Here is a 19,005-nt window from a genome sequence, read left to right as displayed (position 1 = left end):
GCGTCACTCAGACAGGCGCTCAAATAAACACAGCCTGGTTTTGCATTCATGCTTATCATCACTAAGCCCTGTGAACCGCCTTGTTGGAGGGAAGACACGAGCGCCTAAGGCTGAGGGCAGCCTCATACGAACATAGACACAGTAATGTATTAAAGACAATATATTTTAGGGGCAAATGCTTAAAACATACTTCAGGCTCTGACTATTTGAAATATATTTGTTCAATATTAAGACGTTAAGGTCTTAATACAATCGTACTGCAACATGGCTAACACCATAAGGTAAGATACAGTGTTTAGTCTAGGAATATTAGTTTGTAGATAGATATTGAAAATCACACCTGTGTGAAGTGAGCGGCGCTCTTATATCATCATACATCATCATACATCATCTCATTCTGGCCAATCACAATTTGCGTCCTCACTTTTCCGTCTTCACTTTTCTGTCTTCACTTTTTATCTTCAATACGTACTTTGCTCAGCCAATCAAATCATCGCTATGGGGTGATCAGCCAATCAAATCATCGCTATGATTCACGCAAACACACAAAGATGGGCATAGTAGGGCTAGCGCCCATCAAAAATGTGTGTCCAGCAATTATAAAGTATTATAATTAGGGATGGAGCTCGTTAATTTGTATTGATAATGAGCACCTTATCGATCGGCTAATGGAGCTGGGTTTTTATCGAGGTCACTATCAAGCAGTTTCTATTCTTTTGTGGAAAGACAGGAGACGACAATACATTCTGAACATGCATACTATGCAGTATCTTTTACTACGGCCTTCAAATACATGCAGTAGCCTACTTTGGTAACACTTTAGAATAACTATCCGTTATAACTAGTTAATAGATCATTCATACACTGTTATTTAATGAGTTATTAATACACTGTTAGACCGACATGTTTGTGCCAGCGTGGGTGATTAGATTTATTTCTTGATCACTTCTTGTCTTGATTGATTGTTTAAACATGATGTCAGGGGCCGATATGCTCGATAACAGGCTCGATAAGCCCAGGGCTTATTGATACCGGGTACTCAATAAGCTTGTTATTGGGTTTTTTCAGGTATCGGGTTTCGAGCTACATCTCTAATTATAATACTTGACCTTATAATCCATGATAAAATGCTTCATCGATTAATTTAATTGAATCGTCTAATTGACTAGGAGTATATGCCGTTTATCTGTCTGCCTTCATCTAGAAAACCAGTTGTGGAGTTGCTTCGGCACTATACTATGCACAAATACCAATGCACCTTTCCTGCCTTGTGAATCTGACCAATGCACCTTTCCTGCCTACATGTGTTACTGATGGAGACTGGGGCTGAATGAAGGTGTTCTGTATTAAATGGAGACTAGGGCTGAATGAGGGTGTTCTGTATTAAATGGAGACTAGGGCTGAATGAAGGTGTTCTGTATTAAATGGAGACTGGAGCTGAATGAAGGTGTTCTGTATTAAATGGAGGCAGACTGCAGCTGAATGAAGGTGTTCTGTATTAAATGGAGACTGGAGCTGAATGAAGGTGTTCTGTATTAAATGGAGACTGGAGCTGAATGAAGGTGTTCTGTATTAAATGGAGGCAGACTGCAGCTGAATGAAGGTGTTCTGTATTAAATGGAGACTGGAGCTGAATGAAGGTGTTCTGTATTAAATGGAGGCAGACTGCAGCTGAATGAAGGTGTTCTCCACACAGTAGCAAAGCTTGATGTCTGGGTCTGCTCTCTCAGGCTCCTTAGTTGTTCTCTGGGGTCCACTTTGTAGCTTTAAACAGGCTCCTCCCCCTGGAAACAAAACCTCCTTAGGGGGAGGGTCCTTCAGATGCTGCAGTCGTTTGACGATGGGGTCCATTCCCCCGGCCCCTCTGGATGCCACAACGGAGGCACACACCTGGGCCAGCTGCCCCAGCAGAGTCACGGCATCATTGTAGAGCGGCGGGAAGGCCTGGCAGAATGCCACCAGGCATGGCAGGGTTGGCATGAAGAAGGCGAGGCGCTTGGCTCGGGGGAGCCTGGTGAGCAGCGTGCCCATGACGCCGATGGCCTCCCGGGCCAGGCTCATGCACTTGGGGAGGGCATAGTGCCTGCACAGATGTGACAGCAGCTGGATGCCAAAGACCTGCTTCTCCAAGTCGGGTTGGAGCAGCAGCTCCGGGATGAAGTTCAGGCAGATGTGGACGGAAGGGATGCCCCCGGTGGTCAGAGGCAGCAGCGCAGGAGGGTAGCCCTGGAAGTGCACCAGCTTGGCCACATTGGGGTCGGCCAAGAACATCTGGTGCAGCAGACGGCAGACGAGACACTGGACCTCACGCAGGTCACTGAGCAGACCTCCTTCTGTATCCATTTCACCACCACCCACCTCCTCCTCACTCTTCCTCCGGCCCGTTTGCCCGACTCCTTTACCACCCACCTCCACCTCCTCCTCACTCCTCCTCTGGCCTGTTAGCCTGGCTCCCGGTGCGTTGGGCTTCCAAGGAAGAGGAGTCATGCTCTGGAGAAGGTTCTCAGAGTTTCCGGCAGCTGCTAGCTGCTCCTGCTCCTGGGAGGTGGGGAGACACACCTCCAACAGCAGCTGCACCGCCGCACTGTCCTGCACGGCCAGGAGGGCGTTCCTGAGGTGCTCCTCCTCACTGGTGGTCTCCTCGGACATGTCGGGCTGTCCGCTCAGGCCCAGATGGGAGACCGCGGTCTGACTCTGCCTCTCCAACTGGGCCTTCTCCTTCAGGTGGCAGCGCAGGTACGCCCTGGAGGCCAGCAGGAAGCCGTTCAACACGTGCAGGGTGATGTCCATGAGGGGAGGACACCGGTAGACCCGCTGGTCGATGTGCAGCACCGCCAGAGGGTTCAGCACCAGGTCCTTCTGACCAAATGTCTGCCGGTGCCCGGTGGCGGACGGCTGCAATGCGTTGACCGTCATCACCCACAGCCTGCAGGGCATGACGGTGCTGAGGGCGAGCCACAGCTTCCTGAGGGCATGCATGACGCGTCGCGGCACCGCAGGCTCCAGCAGCAGGCTCATGCCGTCGGTCATGGCCTCGGCATAGGGCGTCAGCTCGCTGGGCGACATCAGTGCCAGCTGGTCCAGGATGCCAAGGAGCCTACGAGCGCCGGACGGCAGCTCCCGGAAAGCCTGACGGAGCCGGCTCTGGGTGTGTCCGTCAGTCAGCATGGTGCTCCTGAGCAGGGGAAGGGTGCCCGTCACCTCCTCCTGGAACATCCAGGCCTCGGCCACACACAGGTGGGGGTAGTTGGAGAGCAGGAGGCGCAGCAGGGCTGAGTGGAGAACTCCCAGGTCCTGCTGTAGCCGGTGGGCCTGGGTCACCAGGTACTGGATAGGAATCTGATCCATGAGGGCGGCAGAGTAGCACCGTGGCTCCCTCTGCGTGGAGGCCACGGTCAGCAGGTTCTCCTCGTAGGCAAGGACGTAGTAGAGGAGGAGCAGCTGGGCGGTGAGGCTATAGGCCTCTTGGCCCCTCTGCTGGAAGACGTCAAGTAACTCCTGCTCCGTGATAGGCTGGTCTGCGGCATGGGGGGGCGGTATCAGGGCGGAGTGGATGTAGGCGTCGATGAGGGGCAGCAGCTGTGGGTGGAGAGGGGTGGTGGTCTCACACAGCTGCCGGTAGAGCCAGTCCTTGATGGGGACATTGTGCGCGGTGAAGGCCTGACAGCGGAGCAGCTGGTAGACGCAGTGCACGGGCAGGAAGCCCTTCATGTCGCCACTCAGGCGTTTCGTCACCACGACCGTGGCGGCGAGGCCGGTCACAGCCTGCTCAGTGAACATGTCCTCCTGGGTGAAGATGCTCTTCATCTTGGTCAGCGCGCCGGGCTTTAGGGCCATCGTTACCCCCAGGGTGGAGCACACCAACTCAACGACGGAGGCGAGCTGGTTGCTGTGGAAGTACATGGCGACAAGTAGCAGCATCTCCCTGAATGAAGCCGATGCGGCCTCAGCGCTCACAGCAACGTGTTCCCTGAAGGAGGCCGACGCAGCAAAGTGTTCCTCCTCTTTAACTACCCGGCTCAGCCACGTCGCTACGAGCTGCTCTCGCTCGGCGGTGCCGAGCAGCGCGGGGCACGCCAGCAGCGTGCACAGAGACAGACATGCCAGGCGGGTGCCAGCGGGTGTGGCCGGGGGTCGGCTGGTCGCCAGCCAGAGGAGCTGCCCCGCCTCCTCGTCCGTGGGCCTGAACCCGGCGATGCCCATCAGGGCAGTGTACAGGCGGAGCAGAGAGCTGGCCTTGACCGCCTGATCCTCCCCGAGTCGGTCTGCCGAGCCCGGGGACACGCTCTCCTCCATGCCGCTGTCGCTGGGCACATGGGCGGAGCCTGGCAGGAGCTCCACCAGCTCAAGCAGCAGCTGTGTGCGCATCTGCCCCAGCACCTCCCCCCTCCTCCCAGCCTCCTGCCCCTTGTGCACCAGCATGCTGAGGCAGGCACGCCCCTTGGCGTCTGTGCCCAGCAGAAGGCTGCTGACATAGGAGACCAGAGGACTGACAGCCTCCGGACCGCCACCTGCAGTGCTCTGCGCGTAGTCCAGAGTCAGAGCGACGCCCAGACCTGGCAGGTGGCACTTCTCCATCGCCATGGCACGGACGTCGAGGGCCTGCGACGGGTTCATCTGACACAGGCGTATCAGGGCGTCGGCTCTGCGCCGCTGCCCGGCGCTCTCCTCGTCCGGCCGCTCTCCTCCGCTCCTGACCAGAGCCCTGCAGACCTGCGAGAAGCTGTCTGGGACGTTAGCGACCAGCCGGCACAGGAACGAGTCGCCGTTGGGGACGTGAAGCAACGCCAGCGCCACGTCCACGACAGGCAGCAAGGAGGGTAGCTCTGCTTGCAGGATGCAGAGTACGTGGGCCACCTCCTCCGCATAAACGCTGCTTTTGAATAGTTCCGACGACGTGAAGGGAAACTCTTCGTTTGCAGCAGCCTCGATGTTCATGACGGCCAACAGTTCGCGAAGTGTCAGGCGGAGTCGCCGGAGAGGGTCGCTGTGTTCGAACTCGAAGGCCAGGCTGTGTTGGACGCTCCTCTCTGCGTTAGAGCCTTGTTGGCGCTGAGACACTAAGACGTTCCTCTCTCCATTAGGGCCTTCTGCCTTGGCTCTGAGCTGCAGCTCCTTGCGTGCATCCTGCTCCAGAGCACGGAAGTCCACGGACAACAAGGCTACGATTGAATTGACAGCCTCCACTCCGGACAACATGAAGAGGATTCTCTTCCTGTCCTCGGCCCAGGCTTGGCTCAGGTCGGCCGGGGCGCAGAGAGCCATTCTGACCAGACAGGGCAGGAGTGGCCGCAGCTCTGGGCCGCTTAAAGCAGCAAGCCGTGATACGTCGACTCGGTGCATGGCTTCAAAGGCGGCTGAGCTAACGAACCACGTGCCTGCACCGTGTGACATCTTAGCAAGATGACAGAGTAGCTTGTTTAGCTGGAAGGCTAAAGTTCACAATCACCTTTGCTAAAGGTTAATTCGAGCAAATCACAACAGCGCGAGCTGTTGTGACAAGACATATATGATTCTAATATGCACACATCGTCGGCTGTCCAGAGCTGACGTAAGGCAATCTATCTCCATATATGTTGGAGATGTTCTTCTTATTGATGACATCAGATATGTCCATATATGGAGATCCATCCAGCACGTGGGTTCTGGACAACCACCAATCCTCTAACTTCCCATCCAGCATCGGTTGGATGGTTCTCAAGAGATGTGGTTGACACATGGACGGACAGACTGACAGGCATTTAGGGCAAAACTATTCTATAACAGTGGCTCAGGGGTAGAGTCACCGCTTGTGAACCGGAAGGTGAGTTCAATCCCGTGCTCCCCAGAGTTAGGGTCGAAGTGTCATTAAGCAAGACTCTGAACCCCTGATTGCTGCTGGTGTGTGCAGGTTGGTGCCTTGCATGGTTTCCTCCTAACCTGACTCCACCACATGGGGTGGTATTGAGTTCACAAATTCACAATACAGCCTCCATCTGGGATTGCGCAGGGATTGGTGTTCAACAGTCCCGTGCCTGGGACGAACTAATTGCCTGTTGCAATTCTTGAAAGCAAGCAAAGACACGACCTACACATCCAACACGATAGTGAAGGGCTTTTGGGCTACAGAGATCCCAGATGGAAGTACGTTGTGAAGCAAAGCGAAGCATCATCAGTCTTATATCTACACACCTTCTGAGGAGCATAGCCCGGATACTGTTTTCCCCTGCAGGACTGCGAAAGAACAGGGACTTCTAGGTGCTCAGACGGAGCAGAGCCTCCGTTAGGAGACGCCCCCAGGTGGAAGGTCTTATGCAGAACCTTTGAGCTTCGGAGCCGACAAAAGGTCCAGAACCTCCCTGACCTCAAGGAGGTACACCTCTGTGTGACACAAAAAATCACACCCGTGTGAATTGAGAGGCGCGCTTATCATCATACATCATGTCATTCTGGTGTTTGTGTTTACACAAACACTCAACGCTGGCCATTCATTGTCAATGGCATTCAGTGTTTGTGGTTACACAAACCCTCAAAGCTGGACTTAGGATCTTGAGATGGGATATAGTTTTTGTAGTACCAACCTACTTCCAACACCCTTGCTCAGACTACACTGGGCTTCATTGTGATCTCAACTACACACCTGCAAAGTTCTTTCACTGCAACTTGCATATTTATGACGCTATCGTGTCAGACAGACAGACAGTCAGACAGACATGTAAACATCTGGCAATGTACTGACAACCACTTCTGTGGTAGTTCCTGCTACAACAGGACCACATTTTGTCATGATGAACGTTGAAACACACACACACACACACACACACACACACACACACACACACACACACACACACACACACACACACTCAGTCGCCTCAGACTCACAAAGTTAAAACAATCATGCTGAGGCGGCTGGTAAGTACAGTATGGTCTTGAAGGAGCTTATCAACGCAGGAACGAGTATATACTTTGCCACTCGTCTCTGTGTATCTAGACTTCAGGAATATTGCCCTTGGTGGTTAATCACCCTGTGTTACCCCGTTTTACTTTATTTTTCCCAATCTAAAATGATGAGAGGAACAGCATACTCTAGCCATAAGAACATGAGATTCAGTACCCCTTTTAGCTACACTGGCAGTAGTGATTAATTGATGATAAACGTTCCCTAATGTTACTGTGTGCCAGAGTCAAGTCTGCAGAGACAAAAGGAATCCAATCGTTGTTTTGTTTGTCTTCATTCTGTGTGTTTGGTTTCCCACTTATCGTCCAGATGCACATTTTCTGAGGGGATGGCGATTGCAGAAGCTCTCCGTTTTCCCAGACCCTCTCTCTCTCTCTCTGTCTTTCTCTGGTCTCTGCTCCTTCCCTCTCCTGTGGGTCACCTGTTGGAGCGTGTTTTCTTTTTCTCCCAGCATCCTTGTGTTTGTTCAGGCTCAGCAAGCAGGCAGACAGGCAGGTTTGGCTTCATCACGTAATCAGATTACCTGAGGAGAGATCTAATGTGGTCAGGTTTCATGACAGGTCTATTCATAGGAACACCTGAAAAAGACGTGTCTGTCACTCTCTCAGAACCCCCGTGTTTACTCTCTCACTGCCGTTTTAAAAGCCTTTGTTGGGTCCATCTTTAAGCCCTTTCAGAAGGACTTTCAATATGTTTAGTTTTTACTAAGAGCTACCGAATTAGGATTAGGATTCCAAATCCAAATCTACCAATTGGAGATTAAGATGCCACTGTAGATAGATGGAATTTCCTCAGTGGTGTTTCACATGATAATTGTCTCTGGAAACCACCCCCCCCCCCTTCCCAACAGAGGAGACACTTTTTTTATAGACATGATGTTTAATTGAGCAAATTAGAGAGAGAGGCCGTATTTGGCGGCAGCTGTGTACACATGGTGGAATCTGTGAGGGAAACCCCATTAAAGCGACGGCAGAGAGGATACAGTGAGAATCCTGCGTTAGCCAGCCTGATTGAGTCTCGAGTGTTTCCGAAGCCAAAACCAGTGGCTTTTCACCCAGATGCACGTCGTTAGTGCGTGTGTTAAACCACGTCTATTGACCATCCAGCTGTTAGCATATAAGTGATGAACTGGCTTTACATGGATAATACGCTGAGTGGACTGGGTCCCTTCATCACTTTGAAAAGCAGAGAATTAGTCGAGTTGTTATGAGAGGAAGTCTCATTGGGCCTCCTTTATTCATATCCGCTTGCATGCAGACGCACCACAGAGCTCAGAAAACACTGGATTATTTATTAGGCTGGTTGGGATTTGAATTAACCAGGGGCGATAATTACAGTGATGACAAGGGTTCTCACTCAGACTCTTGGTTTTCGTTGGCGGTCTTTCAAAACCGTTGGAAAAAAAGAAAGAAAGAAAGAAAAGAAATAACACAACCAACAGCATTCAAATGGGCCTAATTAGAAGTCATACAAATTTTCAGTGATCAAGCCACTGTAGCCAGGACACATTTCATTACTGCTTAACATGGTTTGGGTTGTTGCTATCAGATCCTCAAGACCTGATATGCAAGGTGGTCAGGTTGTCTCAATGCAAACCACACCCATTGATTCAATGTAAAGAAATGGAGTGAACACATGTGTGATAAAGTAATTGAGTTGTTTCTTTGTTAGATGCAATGCGAGAGTGCAGACTATCCAACACCAAGTTGTGCCATAAAGCACAGTTAGACAATAAATTATTGGGGTCCATGTATATGCTTTTTATAAATCAACACGTTAAAACATACAGCTAGCTGCATATCAACATATTTTAAAACATATTTTCAATCGCATGCCGGTAACTGTAATTTCTCCAATTTAAGCCTAGGGCACTTATACAAATCTACAAATCATACTGATGTCAGTGATTTGAAATACATAGCTGCATCATAATTTGGCACCATCTTTATTGGATATAAAAGCCTCTGTATTTTTACAATAGCAACTTATCCAAGTAATGATATTAATAAAGGGCTCCATCATTGAAGACCTCTTCTAATTTAATTTACTACTGGGTAGGAAATAGGAATGTCTGATATTATCGCCCTCCCGATACTATTGGCAGACAATAGCATAAAAATGTAATATTGGAATTCGGAAAATACAAAAACTGTTTTGTGCATTCTATTTTACCAACTAAAATATCTACAGCAGAATAATCAACTTGTTTGTTTTACTGTCTATTGCACATCTGTAAAGGTGATATATAGGTGATTATATTTTATTATATATGTGATATAATTTACTTTTGGTGAAAAAACACCTGCATATATCGGTATTAGTTGATATCGGAATCTGAAATTAAGAGTTGTACAATATCAGAATATCGGAGGGAAAAAAAGCTGAGTCTAAATTACTTTTACTGAGTCTAAATTCATTTTAATCATATCCTCAAAATTAAGAGAAACATGTGCCTAAATAATACCTACCTGAGATAACTGAAAAGGAATGTGTCCTGATAATTCTGAGATTATAGGTTTCCAACTGGTAATGCCAAAGATCTCCCAAAGTAGATCTTATATCCAAAAAGACTTAGCTGGGACTGAGGACATGGGGTCACTTATCAGCAAAAAATAGTAAATACATATGTATTTGTAAAAAATACATATTATGTATTTTTTCCTTAGATTGGATACGAACAACTGAACATTAGATCTTTTCAAGAATGAGCGTGTGATCAATAACGTCAAATACTGCCATAAAGTCATAATCAAACAAAAAAAGCTTCTTTTGCTCAAGTAGCTCATGCACCTGTTCCTGGGAAATGTATTGTACGTTGACTTTTTTCTTTCTCTATCCACCAGCCACCTTGGCAGCCTGGTAGAGTCTGGGAGAAGGTCCCAACTTTACTTACAGAAAAAAACGTCAAACTCAATTCGATTTCAACCACTTTTTGCTCGTGCAAAAGAGCAGTTTTGACACTTTAGTCGAGGAAATAATGAGAATCGAATGATTTCTGGCTTATTTTCTACACTACTCTGTCACTGTTTCTGTCCTCCACATGCGACCTGAACTACTCCTAATATCACATACAGCATTGGCACAACTTAAGAAAGAATCACTTCAAATCTTTAATTGTAGCCATACTTGGCATGATTAAACATAAACAGTAAGTTATTTTTACTAACCTTGCTTTTTGTTTGTTCTAGGCCTGGTGGAGATCCTCCTAATGCACCCACTGGATGTGGTGAAGACAAGGTATGTATCCTCAGATACCCCCACGGTTGGGAAGATTGTTGTTTAAATGTTATGCATTACAGATTAACCATTCATCTGCTACTGGTCAAAGTAACCTAGTTACCTTTGATACATATTTATTGCTTTCTAAATCAATCAGTTTTAACTACATAAAAGCAGGCAATGTTCTAGTTTAGTGTAGTGAAACACACAATGACAGAAGCACGCAGTTGTTTACTGTCAAGAATATCTTACTCAAGGTTCTTCAATATCAGAGAAGCATCATGTTTTGATTTTAAACCAAATACCAAAAAAGACAGGTGTACCTTGTGTACTTTTTGGTATTTGATTAAAATATATAGTTATCTAAATTACTGCTACCTGTCTTGAAGTCTTTGCTGCCTGCATACACACAACACAACCCTGACCTTTACCCATGAGATGCTTCTTTCTATATTCAAGTTCAACACTTCAATTAGAAACTGTAGTTGAATTACAGCATTTGTCTTTGTAACTGTAACAACAAATTAGTTACACATATATTGCAATATTATCCGTTACTTCCCAAAATGTCTATCATGAATTGATCTTAATTTGCTCTGTACTGCAAGTGATCTGTCATCATGTAATACATGTCAGAATGTACTGTTGTTGGGACATTTTTGCGACGTACGACTACGTTTAAATCAGGCCTTACTTCATAGTTGATATGTCTCTGTAGCCACCAAGACAGATTCCTCTACATTGATTGTGCTTGGCAAATGCAATGTTCTGATTGCATTTCCCAATCATACATGAACTCCTCAGTCGTAGACTTGAACTTATAAGTCTGGCGTTCTAAAAAGCTAAATCTTTTTCCAGTCCACATCTGCCTTGAATCCTCTCCGTGGGCGCAGTAATGGCACTATATTGGAGTTCTTTGCATACCAGCTCTTTTCCCCCTGATTCAGTGGGCCTGGCCTGACCAGCTCTGCATTCTCCAGGCAAGGAGGGCACCAATGCCAAGAGCCTTAACCATTTTGTGGAAAATGAAATGCATCATTTACTGAATTCATTTCACGCACAATGTTAAAGTAATACACATTTTAATGTTGAGCAAATCGCTCATATTATTTCATTTAATCCCATTCATCTTTTGTTGCATGGCCTGTGGTTCTTATAAAAAAGAAAAAAGGGAAAAGAAAAAGATGAGAAAAGGAAGAATGAATCAGCAGCCACTGAGCTTGCTCTCTGAGATCTGCGTAATATATATATATATATATATATATATATATATATATATATATATATATATTTATTTATTATTATTATTTTTAAATGGGGGGGGGGGGGGGGGGGGGGCATTTTCGTCCTCTGCCTCGCTCCCCGTCCTTCCTCTTGTGGCAGCCTGTTGGGGTGCAGAGGGTGATCAGGACCATCACACCACAGCTCCTCAGTCAGCCATAAACAGGTCGTGGGCCACTACTAAAGCTTTATAGTCTTTCACAGGCCCAGCCAAGACCTCTGGCTCACTTCTTAGCACCCCCTCCCACCCCCCCCTCTCACTACTTGTCAGTAAATTGTGCTGCTTTTTTGTCATTTACGGCAGCAGTTTCTTGGTAAATAAACCGCTAGGGTTAGGGGCTAGGGTGCCTTAAAAAAATGGCTGCACTTTGAAGGCCCATGCCACCACCAGAAGAGAGCGGGCGGAAACGCGGGGGATAAAAGCCAAAGTGGGCGAGCGGAGCCGTATTAGTCGATACTCGATACTTTGAAGGCCTCACGGCGTGATTGATGGTCATGCGTAGAAGGTATGAGGGTTTATTACAGGTATGGCCGGAGCCCCACGCTTGTCCATCTGCATGCAGGGTGAGGGTTAAAAGTGCACACACTATTTTCTTTGTAACCTCTTCCCTAAAAGTGGTAAAAGCTCCACTTAAACTGGACAGGTTTATCTGTTTGTTTTTCTGTTTGTGTCTCCACGTGTTTATGTTAATGGTCACTGGTCAGGCACAAATTGATTCCTTGCGCTCTTGACTTAGGCGCTTGTCAAGTTTTATTTTCTTCTCTTTTTTGATAAATGGAAGGAACAGAAGAGTCTTCACAGTTGTATCTTTTTGAACAGGGACTCATAGTCATGGCCAGTAGCGTGGTACGTTTATTGGACTGGCCTTTGTTGAACCATAGTAGGCTGCTGGCGACTAAAGGACACACACACACACACACACACACACACACACACACACACACACACACACACAGACACAGACACAGACACACACACACACACACACACACACACACACACACACACACACACACACACAGACACACACACACACACACACACACACACACACACACACACACACACATTACACAGACACACATAACACAGATGTGCACATAAACATGCAGTCACTCGTCTCGTCGTCTGCGTACACACAAGTTTACTCGTTTAACATCCATACACATGAGTTTATAGACCAAGCATACACAGCAGCTAGCTAATTGGGCCACTGAGAGAGGGAGTTGAAAGCCATTAGCATGAACCTTGGAGTCAACTGGCTGATAGAATCAGGCCCAGACACACCTCCACTCTCCTCTCTATATATTTCTCTCTCTCACACATACACATTCTGGGCTCACTCTCTCTCACCCCCTCTCTTTCTTCTACCGCGCTCTCTCTCTCTCTCTCTCTCTCCCCCTAATTTGCCCTCTCTCTGTCTTTCTCCTTCTCGCTCTCAGCTCTCGGTTCTTAGGCATGGCTCTTATTAGCCCTGGCTCCTGCTTTAATGTCCACTGGTCCAAATTGGACTGGGACTGGAGTAAATTTACTTTTTTCCACCAAGCACAATATCAAAGGCATTCTCTTTTTTTTCCACTCTTTCGGAAGGTAACCCTGACAAAATGTGAACCTGGGAGTTGATGTTTACTTATTTTCCAAATGAGGGGTCTATCGTGTGAGTGCACAGAGAGAGGTGGAGCCTGGAGGGAGCCGTGGTGACTTCTAAGTGCTGGATGAGGATTAGAAGCGTCAGTACACAGGAAAAACCTCAGTGCAAATGGAACTTAATGGACCAATAAGGGTCTAGTTGTTAAATTAACCTATTTTGGACTGAGGTCGATTAAAAAAAGGCTCTAAATCCTATTTTTCTGAAAAACCCTATGTTTCTAGGTCAGAGGTGCTCAACCTTTTTCATGTCAAGGAACCCCAGAATTATCTCTATTGGGCCACGGACCCCCATCTCAAAATATGTAGTTCCAGGGACCCCCAGAAGCCAATATTTTAGTTAAAAATGTTCACTCTGAAATATATATTCAATGATTTGCGCCACATTTTAACGATTTTTCAAAAATAGCAGACCTACAAGCTCGTAGCGCACCACTCGGTGGCGCGCTATGAGCTTGTAGATCTGCTATTTTTCAATAGCTAATTTTTAACATAATGTTTAAAACACCAAAAGGGGTTCCCGCCCCCAAAATGGATTAAAACACTAAGGATTGTACAGTGTAGGCCTTGAGAACTAGGCTACTTTTAAAATTACCAGCTCAACAAGATCTATATCTACCAAAAATATAATCATCCCTTTGCTGAAAATAGTTAAAACATACAGTAGTAGTAGTTTAAACTAGTGATGGGAGATTAATCGGCAAACACATCGGTATCAGCCGATATTGGCCTTAAAAGGATAATCTGTAATCGGTATCAGATATCGGCTTTAGCAGATATTTTATTTTATAATTATTATGTTGAAAAAAATAATAAAAAAGCCAGAAAAAGGCTTTTGTTATGATGAAGGCTGCAAATTATATCAATGTTTTCTGGGGAAGCTTTCAAAACGGTCAACAAGTTGGAACATTTTTAAATTCAGAGTTTATAAGCCTTTTTCAGAATGGCAAAAATGAATACATTTTCTTAATACAGAATGAGATCATATCGACATCGGTAATATCGGTTATCGGCCATAACAGCAATTAATTATATCGGATATCGATATCGGCCAAAATGTCTCATCGGTACATCCCTAGTTTAAACATTTAGCGGTGCTGGCATTACAAGAAGAACACACTTGGAATGGTAAATAGAGGGGGACATTTTGAATTGGTAGCTTTTTTATGTGTGTGTATCTCTCAAGAGGAATTAAGACACTTGCATGGAGGGCCCTGAATGGCATGAACCGTGTATGGAACTCCAATCTCCCCCGACAGATCAAACTCAGCTTCTTCTACGCCATCGGTGTATGTACAGTATGTATGTATGTACAGAGATGACAGAGGCACAACAACGCCACAACAATGGACTCCATAGGGACTGCATGACGTTGGTCGACCTCTGTTTTGAGGTCACCGGTGTTGGACACTGTCTGTGTCGAGCTGAGATATTTGAAGGTATAGGGACAAAGTGGACAGGGGTGCCGATCAAATAGGACGGGTGGCGGGTCAGGTCCATCGCAGTTCGATCTTGGACCAGCTTATCTTCAGGCCGAGCTTTTTGGTCTCCTCATCGAACACGCTGAGGGCCTCACTGAGCTGATTGGCAGTCTCACAATTAAAGAGTACTGGAGCGGCAACACACTGTTTATGGGGAACCACTCAGAGTCTTGTCCATTTACACAGCTTTCTGCACCCTGATACAGCTGCTTAAAGAGTGTTTTTTTTTTTGTACATTGAGACTTAAGGCCCAAACCAATGATTTGCCATGCAACTCCTTGCAACCAAACGTTTGCGAGTAGTTGCATGAAATGAAACTATTATCCACAATCGCAGTTGCAAGGAGTTGCATTGGTGCGGTTTGGGCCTTAAGACTAAAAGACTAAGGCTAAACAATTTCTTATTACTAAATAGGATTAAAACAATGTTATGTGTGTTATTCAAAAGACTAAGACTAAATCAGAATTTGGTGTAAAAATTAACACTGCTCCCCTGTCCAGTAGCCTACTTACTGTCTGCACTTTGCACTTCCTTCGTCGACTATTTAAATAATGCTAGGTGTGTTGCTTACTTTTTCTCGAGTCACTTCCTACTTCTTTTAGCACTCAAATCCCTTGAGTACTTGGCCTGTTTGATAAATATTCATGGCACTTACGTTGAACTTGTACTTCTGTAAATCGCTCTGAGAGCGTCTGCTAAATGCTAACATTGTAATTGTATTTGACCCAAAACTAATTGTTCAGCCGAGGATTCTGAACTTCGCGTCTTCTGCCTTTGCCTTTCTGCGTGTCCCTCGCGGTACAGTGTGTTTACTTCCCGGCCAAGCCGTGACCTCTGTGCCTCACCTCTATTAACAACCACATCCATCTGAAAGACTATGGGGCAACACACCTTTCATCAACATGACTTACAACTTCTTTCATCGCTATCTAAACTCCCATAAACGTATGCTGTGCATGTACATTTTGAGATCATGGTATCCAAGCAGGGCAGTGTAACACACTTCAACTTCAAGTTTATTGTCACATGTTTATGGCGGTAAATTAGTGGGTGAAGTTATTTTCCGTACAAGCGCCAGTGATTTGCAGTTAATAATATACAATGGATAAATAATATATACAATAGAGAAATAAACAGAGGAAAAAGACAGATAACAGGACAACAATATAAAATATACAGTAGGCTATATGTGTGTGTTCAATAAAAAGAATACGGCAGACTACCTGTAACACAGACACAAGTCACAAGAGTACAAGATGAAGATGTCACTTAGCAGAATATATCAGCAATGGTATGTACTGCTATTAGTATACATAAAGTCACCCTATGAGAAATTAGAATTAAGTTATTGGGGTATATTTATCACGCATTGAAACACAAAGGTTTCAACTTGCTTCATGGGGAACGAAATACACACTATAGTATTGTAACAACTCCATAACAACTCCGGCCACTGTAATTTTGTCTTTCGGACTCCTTCCTATAGAAGGTTTGTACATGACACGTGGCAATTTGTGGGAAGCAAATTCAACACTTTCAACTCATCGTGAGCCACACCAGATAAGGGCATCGACCAAAACAACTTGAACCCAAATGTACTGTAGTATATTTCACACAAAGTAAACAGTTAATTGCCCTCGCCGCTGACCTACCTCCATGGGGTATAGGGCAGGAATGCGGGGGTGAGGATGCAGGGGGTGGTTACTGAGACTGGCAGAGAGGGAGTAGAGAGAGAGAGAGAGACAGTGGGCCCAGGAGTTACAACATTTCATTAACCTGGAAACCACCTAGTTACATGGTTCATGGGCTGGTCTCAGCTCACTTGGAGGTAACAAAGGGTGTCGGGGCGGCACTTTGGGCAGGGGGGCTGTGCGCTCGGGGCATTCCATCTGACTCTGATCATGTCCCCTCCCCTCTCTCTCTCATTAGAGAGGTAGCAGGCAGCCACAGAGCCCTCGCATTTCCCCCTGCACGTCCAGATCCAGTTACGCAGAGGGCTCCGCCCTTATATGCGCGTGCATTCAGTCGCCATGAAACTAAGCCCTTCACAGACACACAAATAGTCGACTCAACTTTTTTCCAAATAAATGTGCGCACAGTCGCAGCGACATGTAGCCACACATGCCCGTGCCCGCGCGATTCATCTAAAAATCCTTACCATCGTTCATTTCACTTCCTCCATCCACAGGCACAAGCCACAAGCCAGTCGCTGCCACCATCGTTCCATATGGTGTCACCATGTTCCCTCACACTCTAATGAGACAAACCCAACATAGGCTAGTCTTCTCTGTCTGGATACGGCCACACCCTCACTTTCTTCTCTCTCTCTCTCTCTCTCCCGCTCTCTCTCTCGCTCTCTCTCCCTCTATTCCTTGCAAATTCACTCACCCTCTCTATTTTCTTCTCAGATATGCACTCTTTCATCAACTTTCAAGCCCCTCCCTCTCTGCACCGACAGCCTCCTTCTCCACCTACTCCTTATTCCTCATCCATTAAGCATTCTGCGCTGGGCAACATTAGCAATTCAGCCACCATCTTGGAAGCCACTTCGTTGCTCATAACAATGACGCTACCTTTAGCATTCTAAGCGTAACTATTTAATGATAACGATCGCACATATGCGTCATTACAGCTCGTATCACCGTTTCCGATCTTTATTATTTGCCACTCGCTTATGTAATGTTTAGTTTTATATCCCTGTTCTACATTTGTAGTGGAGCAATTGCGTTACGTTGTGTAATTGCACGAATTGTATTGTATGACATGGCTGTCAGACGCATTGTAAACCACTAAGCCTTGCCAGCAGCCTGTCCCAAGACTCAGGGGCTGATTGGAAAAACCTGGGGGATTCGGCCCTCACTCCTCTCACAGCGGTAGCCATGACAACCATCTGCCTCCATATGACCACAGCATGCATGAAAGCGTGTCCTTCTTGGGGAGGCTTGGAAAGTGATCTTTGACTGGGGCTTTGACAGATGATGATCCTGTTCCATCCCGCCGGGGCAGACGGGTGGCAGCGCTTTAAGGATGGCCCCCGAAGGCTCTTCTCCTGCCCCTCTCTCTCCCTCTTCCCCAGTTTTAACTCTCGCCCCCGACTGTTTGGTGAACCCCGGTGCACTTGTGGAGGAATCCCTGACACAGCTTTCAAACAGCAGGGCACAAAGCTTACAGAGCCTGATAGCTGATCTGGCCTTGTAAAGGAGCAGGCAGGTCAGTGGTTGTCAGGTCGTCATGTCAGCTCCTAATCCCCCAACTACCCCCCCCCCCTCCCCCAACACACACACACACACACACACACACACACACACACACACACACACACACACACACACACACACACACACACACAGACTATAGGCAAGAGGCTCACAGTGTGGACTCCAGGAAAATATCATCGCTGCCGGGCAGAAAGCCAGCCATAAAAAACAATCCATATTTAACCATACTTTGTTTCCCCCTTAAATGAATGCCCTACTACTCAGTACTTTTGGAACATTTTGAAACAGTGGTTAAGTTCATCTGAGGGTTTTATAAATATTCTACCAACGAAAAGTATTATCAAGAGCTTGTGCCTAAATAATAACGACATTGGATCCATCGGAACACACAGGTTCCTTTTGACATTTCCAGCAGTTTTGGACATACAAGGTTTCCACTGACCAGACAGCGACGGGGAAGCCTGTATAATGGAGTCTGACAGTGTGGTGAGCGAGCAGCAGTTAAGACTAAATGAGTTGAGTCTGGGCCAAGATCAAGGCTGGGTCTAATTGAGTCAAGACCAGAGCAGGATACCCTGGATTATTCAACTAGATTCCAGTCATACAATAACTTAATAGAGATAAATGTCATAATAGCTACTAAAGACACTGAATGGACAAAATATAGCTAGGCTATGATTAAAAGGTGTCACATAATAAAGATTATAGGTACATAACATAATCTTCAGTCTGCAGAGACAAGCTTAAGACTTACAAATCTGTACCTGAGAATATGAAAATGATGATGATGATGATTGTGACCGTAGGTTGCTGTGCTTATCTGGTGTGGCTCACAATGAGTTGAAAGTGTTGAATTAGCTTCCCACAAATTGCCACGTGTCATGTACAAACACCCACACACACCAACACACTTTTGCCCATTCATATCCATCACTAATAATGCTGTCAATCTGTGTTTCACAGTTTTAAGCCTAACTAAGTTTCACTTGTTCAATAATATACTAGGCCAAACTAAGTTTCACTTGTTTAATAATATACTAGGCCAAACTAAGTTTCACTTGTTTAATAATATACTAGGCCAAACTAAGTTTCACTTGTTCAATAATATACTAGGCCAAACTAAGTTTCACTTGTTCAATAATATACTAGGCCAAACTAAGTTTCACTTGTTCAATAATATACTAGGCCAAACTAAGTTTCACTTGTTTAATAATATAC

General features: G+C 46.2%; 2 protein-coding genes across 2 annotated transcripts in view; one reads left to right on the top strand and one right to left on the bottom strand.

Moving 5' to 3' along the window:
• The window catches only part of slc25a21 (solute carrier family 25 member 21), a 125,272-nt gene that overhangs the window by 69,540 nt on the left and 36,727 nt on the right, over positions 1-19,005 (top strand). The window contains exon 3 of the mRNA XM_080783314.1: positions 10,129-10,177. Coding sequence (XP_080639440.1) covers positions 10,129-10,177 — 49 coding nt within the window. The remainder of the gene's footprint in view (positions 1-10,128; positions 10,178-19,005) is intronic.
• Positions 1,651-5,394, bottom strand: LOC308329159 (integrator complex subunit 2-like; the record flags this gene model as incomplete). The annotated part of the gene is made up of 1 exon (XM_080783364.1): positions 1,651-5,394. The coding sequence occupies one exon, from the start codon at positions 5,392-5,394 to the stop codon at positions 1,651-1,653; it is 3,744 nt and encodes a 1,247-aa protein (XP_080639490.1).

The sequence above is a fragment of the Protomyctophum bolini genome (genome assembly GCF_963924005.1).
Source record: "Protomyctophum bolini genome assembly, chromosome: 15".
NCBI classification, from domain to species: Eukaryota; Metazoa; Chordata; class Actinopteri; order Myctophiformes; family Myctophidae; genus Protomyctophum; species Protomyctophum bolini.
Note: the sequence above shows the minus strand (reverse complement) of the source record. Positions and strands in the feature narration are given on the sequence as shown.